Source organism: Electrona antarctica (assembly GCF_951216825.1).
Source record: "Electrona antarctica genome assembly, chromosome: 17".
NCBI lineage: Eukaryota > Metazoa > Chordata > Actinopteri > Myctophiformes > Myctophidae > Electrona > Electrona antarctica.
Genome location: NC_136798.1, coordinates 39558365 through 39571284, shown reverse-complemented (window position 1 = coordinate 39571284; position 12920 = coordinate 39558365). Strand labels below are relative to the sequence as shown.

At 45.1% G+C, this 12920-nt stretch overlaps 2 protein-coding genes across 2 annotated transcripts; both read right to left on the bottom strand.

Moving 5' to 3' along the window:
- Positions 1 to 3349: 3349 nt before the first annotated feature.
- On the bottom strand, positions 3350 to 5322 carry LOC306941116 (18S rRNA aminocarboxypropyltransferase-like; the record flags this gene model as incomplete). Its single annotated transcript, XM_079526430.1, has 3 exons — positions 4463 to 5322; positions 3956 to 3987; positions 3350 to 3424 (listed from the first exon to the last, which is right to left on the bottom strand). Exons 1-3 carry the CDS (start codon positions 5319 to 5321, stop codon positions 3350 to 3352), a joined length of 966 nt encoding a protein of 321 aa, XP_079382556.1. The 5' UTR covers position 5322.
- Positions 5323 to 11049: 5727 nt separating this feature from the next.
- Positions 11050 to 12772, bottom strand: LOC306940428 (citrate synthase, mitochondrial). The gene has a single exon (XM_079525493.1). It carries the CDS (start codon positions 12653 to 12655, stop codon positions 11243 to 11245), a length of 1413 nt encoding a protein of 470 aa, XP_079381619.1. The 5' UTR covers positions 12656 to 12772; the 3' UTR covers positions 11050 to 11242.
- Between the last annotated feature and the right edge of the window lie 148 nt (positions 12773 to 12920).

Sequence of the window (12920 nt, the reverse complement as noted above, 5' to 3'; positions counted from 1 at the left end):
GCTGTTCAGAGAACAGGCGGTGGCAGCGAGCAAAGCCATGGCAGTCTTCTGGCAAGTAAGGCGCCATCTACTGCTATCCCAGTCTAGGAAACTGCAGAGGGAGGACCGAGAGTGCCTGAGGAAGCTGCCCATCGAGCCATTGGGGTACATGTGTTTGGTCCGACGATTCATTGATCCGATACCCCAACCCCTAACCTAACCATAACCGCAAGCACGGGAGCAGGCGCTAGTCCGAGGTGCGGACGCATATCGAACCAATGCTCCGTCGGACCATAGTATGCCTCCCGAGCCATTGTCCCTGTTTGGCCAAATGGCCAGCGACCATTATGCTTTATGCTTTTAAGTAGTCTCTCTTAAAAGTCGTTTTTATGATCTTTTATATAGTAACTGTGTTTGTGTGTACTGTGATTTCTGTTGTCTTTACCACTGCACAAAAGAGTTTCCGAAAGGAAAAAAGTTCTTTGAAGTTGAAGTTGAAGCAAGCTCAGGCGTAGTATTCATCAATCGCCGTGAGAGGAGATCTGTGTGTCTTGGCTGCGGTGGGCCTCAGGCTGGGCCACGGCTCTTGTTGCGGGCGGCGGTCATCATCATAGTTGTGTTGATAGCCGTCCTGCTCGCATTGCTCCTCGCACTCAGCGTTGATGAATTGGCCTATATACTATATAGTTGTGCCGAAATGATTTCGGCTCGTCAGAAATTTTCAGTAGCACCGAAGAGCCGACTTTAGGACGGTACCCGCCCCCCCCGAACCTCAAATGACGTCACATTGTAGACTCTACAGCGCCGAACCGACTTTTATTCGGCTCTAAAATAGGAGTATGAATCGGCCCTTATCCTGACATGACACCCATCAATGCTGCCCACAATCCTGTTGAATGCTGGGTTTCCAGCACGATTCCCAAACCCCAATAAAGTTGCAGGAATTTCATTAGGGGGTGGAAAAAATATGACCTGGTTTTTGATACCGATGATCTCGTTTACAACCCTATGGAGAATATCATAAACCGTGGAGTGTGGGAGTTGAACCGCTCTGGAGACCAAACGGTAGGAGGCTGCACTTGCCAGTCAAAACAACACCAGAACCTCTAGTTCATGACCCCAGCCGAGGTCAACTGGAGAGTCGAGGGTTTGCACAAGAATGCCTATTGTCTATATTTGTTTTGGCATACTACGACCCAATGTTGGGATAGAAGACACTTGATTCATGTACAATGTATTATGCTGTCAAAATGTAAAAAATCAATACAAATTATAAATGATAAAAAAAGAACATATCTACAAGCTACAAACGTAGTGCGTTGCGGCGCGTTGATTGCTTTCAGATCTGTTTTTCTTTTTTACATGTGACCCTTATACGCGGCAATTGGAGTTCTTCTTATTGGATGTCCATTGTCCAGGGCTGCCGCTGAACTGACAAACTAAAAGGTCCCGAGTCTCGAGTACTCCCGCAGAACAATAATGGGCGACGGCAATAACCCCATGAGGATGATTGGAATTCGGAAGGTGGTCCTCCATATCTGTGTTGGCCAGGATGGAGACAAATTGTATAATGCTTATAAGGTGCTGGAGCAGTCTATTCTACTCAAGGGCCGAGTCTACGCAAAGGCCCGCAAAGCTGGATCCTTTGGTGTCCGTAGGTACGTAAGTAGAACGCGCTCACTGATGATGAATAAGCAGAAATGTACTTTAGTTCTGTGCTGAAGCGTACTTTCAGAACAGGAGGTTTTCATGGGTTCTGGTACACAATGTCTTGATTCGGGGCTTTATTGTTTCGGTGGTGTTTTGATTAGAAATTAATGGATGAATGATTCTCTTTCAGCCAGTGTTGTAAAGTACTAGTGCATTTGCATTTATTAGTAATAATATATTTATAGTTCTAATCCACTATAGGCTACATGAGACAACTGGTATTGTTATTTGACAGCTTTAGTTTTTTATTTAGATTATATTTTCATTATTCATATATTGGCCTACATGTATTTATTAGTCATTTATTTAAATTGTTAAATTAGTAATAGGCTACATAGTATGGTACCATAAACTAAACAAAACCATACATTAGGTAGCCACATTCAAATCATCAGCTTAGCTGCAACATTAACCATAATACATGAATGCATCACTAATTCATTACAGTAGTAGGCTACTTACTTGTATGTTGGCTACTGTAAGTAGGCTGGCTACTGTAGGCTACTTTTTCAGTTTTTGATACCAAATACATTTGTAATTTTACTCAGGTGAAATTATGGATACGGGCAAATACTTGTGTCAGTGCTAGTATTCCTATAGTTTAGATGCATTTTCTCACATTTCACCACGAGATCACACAACCCAAGGACCCCCTATCTTTATTTTATTTTTTATTTTCACTTCTGTTCTTTAATTTTCTTTCTTCTGACGCTGATTTAACTGTTGTCTATATTTGTTTTGGCATACTACGACCCAATGTTGGGATAGAAGACACTTGATTCATGTACAATGTACTGTATGCTGTCAAAATGTAAAAAATCAATAAAAATTAGAAATTATAAAAAAAGAACAGATCTACAAGCTACAAACGTAGTGCATTGCGGCGCGTTGATTGCTTTCAGATCTGTTTTTCTTTTTTACATGTGACCCTTATGCGCCGCAATTGGGGTTCTTCTTATTGGATGTCCATTGTCCAGGGCTGCCGCTGAACTGACAAACTAAAAGGTCCCGAGTCTCGAGTACTCCCGCAGAACAATAATGGGCGACGGCAATAACCCCATGAGGATGATTGGAATTCGGAAGGTGGTCCTCCATATCTGTGTTGGCCAGGATGGAGACAAATTGTATAATGCTTATAAGGTGCTGGAGCAGTCTATTCTACTCAAGGGCCGAGTCTACTCAAAGGCCCGCAAAGCTGGATCCTTTGGTGTCCGTAGGAATGTGAAGATTGGTGTCTACTGTACCGTCCGTGACACTGAAGTGATAGACGACTTCCTGGATCTCTTTCTCCGTGTACACACAGCTCTCCTCTGACCTGAAATGGGATGCACAAGTTCAGTTCATGCTGAAGAAGGCTCAGCCAAGGGTTCATTATCTGAGTGTGGCCAAACGAGCACAGCTCCCCCCAGATGTGTTGACCCAGGTATATGTGACCTTTATCAGACCAGTGCTGGAATATGCTTCACCTGTCTGGGCCGGCCTCCCAAAACACTTGATACAGGAACTGGAATGTCTGCAGAGAAGGTGCTGCCGCATCATTGGGATACCAACTAACTCCTTCCCCACTCTGGAGGCGAGGAGAGATATCATCACGTCTGGATTACTGTAATTCCCTCTTCACATGTCTCTCCAAATCCTCATTAGACCGCCTGCAACTGGTTCAGAACACTGCTGCCAGATTGCTGACCAGGTCCAGGAGATCCTGCCACATCACACCCATCTTGTTTTCCTTGCACTGGCTCCCAGTAAATTATAGAATTAATTTTAAAATTCTTGTCATCGCACACAGAACCCTCCATGGTCAGGCACCCCCATATATTTGTGACTTACTCCACCCATATGTTCCCAGAAGGCCTCTGAGATCCTCATCCCAAGCCCTGCTGGTCGTTCCACCCACAAGGCTAAAAACTAAAGGTGATCGAGCCTTTGCTAGTTTCGCCCCCAGGCTATGGAATGACCTCCCGGAGCACCTGGACTCTGTGGCCTCAGTGGACCTTTTTAAAAAACATTTAAAGACCCACCTTTTAAGACAGGCCTTTGCAACATAGTGCTGTATTGATCTCTTGATTATTATTATTTATTTTTTACCAGTGCCGTTTGTTCTGTTTTCTCTTTCGTTGCTTTATTTTTCATTATTCTTATTTTTATTATTAATATTACTATTGTTACTATTGATATGTTTTTATTTTATTGTTGTGAAGCACTTTGTGACTGATGTCTGTGAAATGTGCTCTATAAATAAAATGTACTTATTTACTCCTTGCACCTTCTCGGCAGCTACAAAGGGGCCTCTGACAACTACCATTGACCAGAGCACAAAATTAAAACAAAGAAAACAGTGTTTTATAATAATCAATTGCAAGAAACATTCACATGATATACATGATGTACATAATATGAATATGAACATTTCTCCTCCAACAATCCCTTACTGGAACATCAACCATCCTAACCTGTCCATCTATGTCAGTTTCCATAGTCACATATGTCTAACTCTAATGTTGCCCTGTTTTCACAATATTCTGTAGTGTTTCAGTTTTAAGGGCTGATTCATACTCCTATTTTACCGCTGTTTTGGCGCTGTAGTGCCGAAATGATTTCGGCTCGTCAGAAATTTTCAGTAGCACCGAAGAGCCGACTTTAGCCCCCCCCCCCCCCCCCCCCCCCCCGAACCTCAAATGACGTCACATTGTAGGCTCTACAGAGCCGAACCGACTTTTATTCGGCTCTAAAATAGGAGTATGAACCGGCCCTAACTCTCTCTCATTATCACAATCTGAGTTGAGAGACTCATTGTCACTTTCTGTTGCTTTTTCCCCTGCATCATCATCATCATCACCCGAAGCTTCTTCCTCACTGGAATCCTCATCTTGAGCAATACATTGAGGTCTGTTGAGATTCATACATTCTCTTCCAGAGTCTACATCAAATGGATCAAACTCTTCCTCCTCTTTAGGAGCATTTAGATATTCTTTCTCTGCAGAGAGCAGCTCTTCCTCTGACTGGCAGACGGCATAGCGTTCCAGCAGAACTTTATTGAGCTCCAAGAATCCCTTGCCCCACTTGAATTTACTGAGCAGGATCAAGGCCAGCTCCTGAAAACCTACAATGCAGAACGTGGCAGCAAATGCTTCAACACAAGATAACTTGCAAGGTTTGCCATAGTTCACTGGATTTGCTGCTACAAGGAAGGGCAGCAACCTGGGATGTGATCCAATCATCTTATTGAAGGGAGTCTCCTCAAGTTTGGCCCAGGAACAATCAATGACTGCCATTCCATTCTGAGCCACTATCTGTCTGTCCGCTGGTGTCACATACTTTGTGCCCATTGGGCTCAGTATGAGGCCGTTGAATCTCTGGCTTAAGCGCAGGTTTCGTACAAACCCCTTGCGTACCAACTTCCTGCCAGTGCAACGCTTAGGGTCACAGTGGCCCAACTCCCACATGGCAAGTGGACATGGTAGTTTCATCTCAACGGCCTCTTTTCCCTCCTCTGGGTGGAGACTTGCTTCTAATGCAGTATGCATCTCTTCTGTGAAAGCCTCGAAAGATTTCCCCTTCATTTTGTGCCTTTTGTCTTTGCCTTTGTTGTCATGACGTTCACATCTTCCCTGTTTCTTTCGGCCCGGCATGTTGCACGCAAGTCAATTTACAGGTAGAACATCGGATGAGCTCTAAAATAGTTTACAATACAATATCCTCAATATTCTTGCTTGGTAAACGTTAACAGAAGCCTGACAAATAATAGACTCACAGTATAATCTAACTTTCTCTAGTAAATGTTAGCATTTAAAACTCAAACAAAGCTTTTAATTGACAACTACACCTGAGTGGCCGATTTGATTTAAAGTAAATTATCAACAGAGGTCTATCCACTTGCTATGCTACCAGTTATAAAGTATAGTCACCTTGGTGGCAAATTTTAGTACAGGCAAAATCTTGGCTGCCATGTTACATTACATTGAATATATACACTGGATTGGTGCTGTGTCATACTCGCTAGACCATACTGTATATGGAGCTTGCAGATCTCCTTGTATGGTGGGTTCTGTCTGTGACATCAGCTGTGGTGAGGTCGGTCTCCTCTCACTGTCCATGACGTTAGTCTCTCGGGTGATCTAGGTCGGGCCAAGCCTGCTCCTTGTATGGGGATCAATCCAGTCGCACCGTCCAAGCCACTGGACAGTATGGCCCTCATTTATCAACCGTGCGTACGCCAAAATATGGGTGTACGCCATCGGCATTTACGATTTGCGCCAAAGCTTGAAAATGATCGTGTGCCAAGACAAAAATCACGTCTGGTCGGGAGCTGTCGTACGCTTTGTCCTGTTTTTCTGTCGTAGAACAGCGGAGCAGCATTGTTTGACCAGCTGAGAGGCTGTCACAGGCATCTAAACATATGTATTCACTCCTAAAATGTTAATATAAAACTGTATGGGCTACATGTAAAAAAAGAAAAAGAAAAGAAAAAAAGGAATAGTCATATGATGTGTCTTTGTGTCATATGAAATTGGTAGGATTACCAACTTTACAAGCAATTACAATCGCGCAATTAAAACAATGTTGCAAGTTTAGATACTAGCCATTTAAACAGTGTTTTGCATGAGCGCATACATGCGAGGATTTGGGCTGTCTTGTCTGTGCTGGAATATTTCCATGACGGGACGTTGGAGAGTAGCCTATAGTGCAGTGCTGCAGCTGCAGCTACCTACTGTAGCCTAATTTACAGCAGGCCGATGTCTTTCTGGAGTTACGGTAGGCTATGTGCAATCTCCTCCTCGTTTAATAAACCCGACGCGTACGTCGCTCGAATGCCAAATGTGCCGTGCCAGCGCAAGTGGGAACGCATCAGTGGAGAACTGTTCTAACCCAGCCAGCACACCACCATGAGTGCCATGCAGTGCCACATGAGGCTACGGTTTTGGCTGCAATTAGTGCAATATTCATATAGTTGACACTGCCCAGCCACTGAGGCGACTAGCGACTGCAAGGCAATCTGAAAAATCTAAATAGACTGTCGAACGTGCATGGTCAGTTGGTCACGGACCACGGTGTCACGGACGGATCACAGTGATAGAGACAGACAGACAGGACAGGAGGGAGGAGATGCAAAACAGCAGCGTGTGTGCGCGCCTATTTGTTATTTAATTCATGGTTCACAGGTTCAGGTTTTCGTTCACTAACAGGGCTCCAGCGTGCGACCTATTAGGTCGCATATGCGACTTAATTTATTAAGGGTGATACTTAAAATGTAATGAGGTCGCACAGGTGCGACTTGCTGGAAGGATGAGTGGAGGAAAAAAAAACATCCCGCAGTGCTTGCCCGTTCCATTGATTGAAAACATTGGACGTTCGCCTGACGCCCAGTGTTCAAAGAACGATCGTTCACGAAAACCCACAAATAAACCCTTCAGACTTGGATGGTCAGAGCGGCGCGATTACATACAAAGTCAATTCAAAGACGAGAATTGCGCAAACGGGCGTGGCGCGACCTGCCGCGGTACAAACTGGACGAACCGAGGCGAATATATAATTCAGGTCTGAACGCAGCTTATCCGACACAAATTAACTAATCTTTCTCAGCTGTACAATTTCACTGGAGCGCGCAGCGCGCATATCTAACTGCATGATGATCAGTCATGATCTACACAGACAGCCGACTCCCGACCCAAACACTGAGTGAAACTTAGTAAACGTGTTGTTTGATTAAACATGTGCCACGAAATGTGCCACGAAAAATAGCTTCCAAAGCTTGTTATGTTTGCATCGAGGAGGTAGCCTGTGTCCATACCATAGGTCCATACATGATGATCGGCCAACAAAATACATTAATCTCCCTCCCAGTGAGTGAAGAGCACTGATGCCTGATTTATTCTTCGTGTTCCGTGCTGAAAATAGCTGATCTACAAGCTCACAACGCGTCGCGTCCGCAACGCGTTGTGAGCTTGTAGATCAGCTATTTTCAGCATGCGGAGATATGCAGGCTCTGAGAGCATTCAGAAACTTTTGCCTTCACAATAAAAGCATGCAGCTTTCACAAGTTGGCCCATAAAGACAAGGAAAAGGATTAAGAATTTGGTGGCATTTCACATTGCAAAAGATTTTTTCCAAAATGTAAAAATATTATAATAAGGAATTAATTTGGATAATGGTAATGGAGATATTGTACAAATTGTCACTTTATTAATCCAAAAGGTTTGGACTGCATTTAATTTTCAACACAAAACCTTAAACTGACTTTCTGTGTGTGGAATATAAATATTGCCTTTATTGACTGAGTGACTTTGTGGTGGGTTGAAACCATCTACAGTGTTTTGAAGTATAACCAGGTAGGTTGCTGTTTTTTACACAGTGACCTTTGTAGGGGTTTTTATGATTCAAACCTTTAATGGTGGAAACCACTACATAAATAAATGGCGCCCGATGTGGGGGCATGATAAGATCATGTATTAATACCACGCTATACAAAGAAAAGAATGGTGCTACCTAATTTGTGGTGGCACTACCAAATGAAAAGGTAGGTGGCACCAGTGCTACCTGTGAAAAGGTTAGTCTGGAGCCCTGTTCACTAATATAATTTATCTTGTTGTATATTAAATGAATAAAGACTTATAATAATAATAATTTAATATAGGCTACAACAGTAGCCTACAACTAACAACACACAACAGGCGCGTAGCGTGGATCAAATGATTGACTGGGCAAATTAGCATGGGGGGGGGGCATCCCCGTCCATGTGAACTGTGAACGGTTTGGGGGACCATTCAAAACAAAGGCGGCTTGCATGCTGTGTTTACGAACCAGAAAGGCAAGCGAGGAGAAACAGACAGGGTAGGCCTATAGCTTTATTTAATCCATGCAGGTGTTCGTTCTTTATATATTTAAGATACAACACACCAGTTGGGCTTGCAAATTGCGTGTGCGTGCGTGCATCTGTGTGTGTGTATGAGGGTATGGGGGGGGGGGTCAGGCGGGCAGCAAGAAAAGGAAACTTTTTTATTGGCTTTTAACATCATGTAACCCTGGTTACCATACGTTGTGTGGTCGTATTGCAGTTGTTCATGTCGCAAAAACGAGGGCGAGGCTTGATTTCACAGGGCGTGCCAGATAGATTTCAGCCGTCACATTTATTAACGTCGGAACGAAATTAAGGAAGGATCAGCTGTTTGCGATCACTTTATAAATGCCGACGCGACGTGGGTGTACTACGAAACATACACTCGAATTTGGGGCAGAATTTACACTCAATTGATAAATGAGGGCCTATAACTCCTTACTCGAACATCAACCATCCTAACCTGTCTGTCACACCCCTGTCTCAGGTGAGGGTAGTATGTGACCCAATAAACATCAGAGATGGCAAGGCAACGCAGTTGGGCAGAGTTTGAACAAGGTTTATTTTCCCCAAGTGCATATAAGTGACATAACCAAATACAGAGGAGACCGAAATATCGCCTCAGAGACTGACACCTTCTTGTCCAACACCAGCAGACAGCAGACTGGAATACCAATTCTCTGCAGCTATATACCCCCCATGGCCCCTCCCACCAGACAGGACCAATTGATAGGGGTTAACATGATCAACATGTCAAATCTGCTTGGTTTTGGCACAAAACACATTTTCATACATTTCAATTAATTTAAGCTTTTCTTTGTACAGGAATGTACAGGGCGGCGTCCTCAGGTTAAGTGAAACAGTTGGTGGCCCATTCAATTACAGCAAAGCGCCTCCAAGTGGTCCAAACATTCCCATGTACCAAGCCATGGCCTGCGCCTTGCTGATACGGTGCTTTGGTCCGGTCTCTTCCGTTTTTTCTTGGAAATGCAGAAACCAGGCCTGCCCAGGACCACGCAGAAGTCCAGGAGGTCGTCTATCACTTCAGTGTCACGGACGGTACAGTAGACACCAATCTTCACATTCCTACGGACACCAAAGGATCCAGCTTTGCGGGCCTTTGAGTAGACTCGGCCCTTGAGTAGAATATGACCACACCAAGGTACTTTGACACGCTGATCTCAAGTAGGAGGCTGAAGCGTTGGTCACCCACATCCGCAACCAAGCGCCTGAGAAAATATGGAGCCAGAACGCCATGTATGATTTCTGTGCACTTGGTCCTATGCATTCGGAAATTGGTGGCAGCAGTGGAATCCGCAAATGCCACTTTGCATGCTTCCCCAATGTGGTCACATGCCAGCATGGAGCAGTGCTCTGCTATAGCCATGGCAATAGTTGCCTCTGCCTTTTTTGCCTCATCTATTCTCTTGTTGATGGTATGCAAAGTGCTTTGGGTAGCTCTATTGTAAGGCTTTGCCTTTTGTATGTGCTTCTGGGAAGCCACATGCTTTTTAATATCGCTAACTTTAGCATAAAAGTCAGATTTGCAATACATGCAATATGCACGAGTGTCATTGCCCACATATGGCTTTAACCATCCCTTGAATTCAGGATTTTCTTCCCACTCCTTCCTATACTTTTGCGTGTATTGTTTAGACATGCTTCTTAGGTTTGCTTCTGTTGAAGACGAGAGTAATAATACAAGCTGCGCTGTGCGACTGCCGTGCTAATGTGTAGAGTAGAGTGAGTGTATACGACGACGTGGATAGGTAGGTAAATTAAAGTTTTTAGAAAAAAACACTGAAACTGTTCTTTTTCAGAATATATAGAATTAACTGATTCGTGGATCCGTTGCTGGGGCGTGGTTATGTGTAGGGGTTTTTCGACAGTGACAGCTCGTTTCAGTCAGACTGATCAGAGCCCTCTGTGCTGTGGTCTGAACTTGGAAAATTTGCTGCTGGTTTAAACGCATTGTAATTTTAAAAAACATACCTCAATTCAACTAACGTTTAGAACGCTATTTTGTTCCGAATTTCCGATCCATACAGGAGTTAGAAGGTTAATACTTTATGCATTTGAGTGTGTATTTTATTTTTACTAGCAGACTAAAGTGAGCTGCCAGTGCTTCCTCCTTTCTTGCTCTGTCTGTGCACATAACCGAGCCGAGGAAGCCACTGAGCCAGACGCGCCGAGCACTTTTAGTTTTGCCAACTTAGCGGATTTGAGGCTGAGAGGGAAAATGAAGAAATATTAGGGTTTTATCTCTGGCGCCTGTCAACACGATTTGTCCCCAATTCACCAGAAAAAGTAGCTAGATTTCTCCCCAGAAGCTTTTCACTAATTCAGTCGCTAGGGGGGTCTGGAAAGAAGCTAAATCTAGCGACAAATCCGCTAAGTTGGCAACACTGTACACTGAACATCAGGAACAAATCTTAGTAATAATGTCTGACCTTTTCATAGTACATTGAGTGAGCCTAAGCCTATTGGGGTTAAAGTGTGTATGGCCATAGTTGTGAAAACTATGTGAAACCAACAAACTTTAACACCACCAGCATAAATATTTGAAAGGCCTTTTTTAAATTGAGATTAAAAGCATACTGTCTCTTTGAATCCCATTTCCCTGGGGTTGGGAAGGACAGGGGTCATCTTTTGTCTGATGTGTGATGCTTCTTCCTCATCTCCCTTTACACTAACCCCCCACACCCATCGACCTGTTCTTCAACCTGACTTAGCCCCCACCAACCCCATCAATCCATCAGTGCTCATGGACTTGGGACGCTCCAAGGGGAATCCCAGGGCTCTGCTCCACACCAACTGGGCGAGCACACCCAGGGCTCGGGAGACGCCAAACAGCACAGTGTAGTAATTCATCTCAGTCATTCCATAGTACTGCAGCAGTACTCCACTGTGGGCATCCACGTTGGGCCAAGGGTTCTTTGCCTTTCCTTGCTCCAGCAGGACATTGGGAACAATCTTATAGAGCTGAGCCACCATCTTGAACATGGGGTCGTTGGGCAGGTGCTTCAGGGCAAACTCCCGCTGACAGGTGTAACGTGGGTCAGTCTTCCTTAAAACAGCATGGCCGTAGCCTGGCACAACCCTGCCAGACTTGAGTGTGTTCCAGATGTAATCCCTCATTTTCTCATCAGACACCTCTCCACCGAGCTCTTTCTGCAGAGCTGTCAGCCACACCAGCACCTCCTGATTGGCAAGGCCATGCAGCGGACCGGCCAGGCCATTCATAGCTGCACTGAAGGACAGGTAGGGGTCAGACAGGGCACTGCCTACCAGGTGGCTTGTGTGGGCACTGACATTGCCTCCCTCATGGTCACTGTGGATGGTGAGGTAGAGTCTCATGAGCTCAGTGAACTGGGCGTCTGTGTAACCCAGCATGTTGGTGAAATTGTGGGACCAGTCTAGGTTGGAGTCGATTGCTCCAATGCTGCTGCCTTCTCGGTACAGGTTGCGGTAGATCTTGGCGGCGACGCAGGGCAACTTGGCGATCAAATCCATGGAATCTTCATAGACAAACTCCCAGTACTTTGCCTTGTTGACACCCTCGGAATAGGCCCGGGCAAAGCTGCTCTCGCTGTTCAGAGCTGTGATAGAGGCACTGAACTGAGACATGGGGTGCAGGTTTGTGGGGAAGTTATCCAGCATGGTGACAACGTGAGAGGGGAGAGCTGCTCTCTTGGCCCATTCTTTTGACACCCAGTTCACCTGCTCCTCGGTGGGCACCTGCCCTGTGACAAGCAGCCAGAATAGGCCCTCGGGCAGTGGCTCCTGACCTCCTGGACCTTTGGGCAACAGTTCTTGGCATTCTGGAATGCTGTAGCCCCGGAAACGGATTCCCTCATCAGGATCCAGCACTGAAGTCTCATACACCAGACCCTTCATTCCCCTCATCCCACCATAGACCATGTCAACAGTAATCTGTCCGATGTTGGTTTTGCCATACTGCTGTTTAAAGTTCTTGATCCTGGTCTGTTCTTTGGGGATAAGGTTTGACAGAACATCCTTCAGATTAGTACTCGTTGATGCGCTGGCATGTCTGGCAGCCACAAGCACACCAGTGGCATTCTTTGAATTAAGGAGTTTCGGCGCTAGCCGGCTGAGAGACAGAAGGGACATGGTGCGTGCGTCAAGGTGTCGGTTCCTGTGGTTGATGAATTAAGTCAGAACGCCAGTGCCAGTGCGCCGCGGAGCTGCTTGAAGGTGCCCCTCCAGAAAGCAGAAGGTTGAAGAGAGGGATCCCGACAGTCACCTTGGTGGCAAATTTTGCTACAGGCAAAATCTTGGCTGCCATCTTACATTACATTGAATATATACGACACTGGATTGGTGCTGTGTCATACTCGCTAGACCATACTGTATATGGAGCTTGCAGATCTCCTTG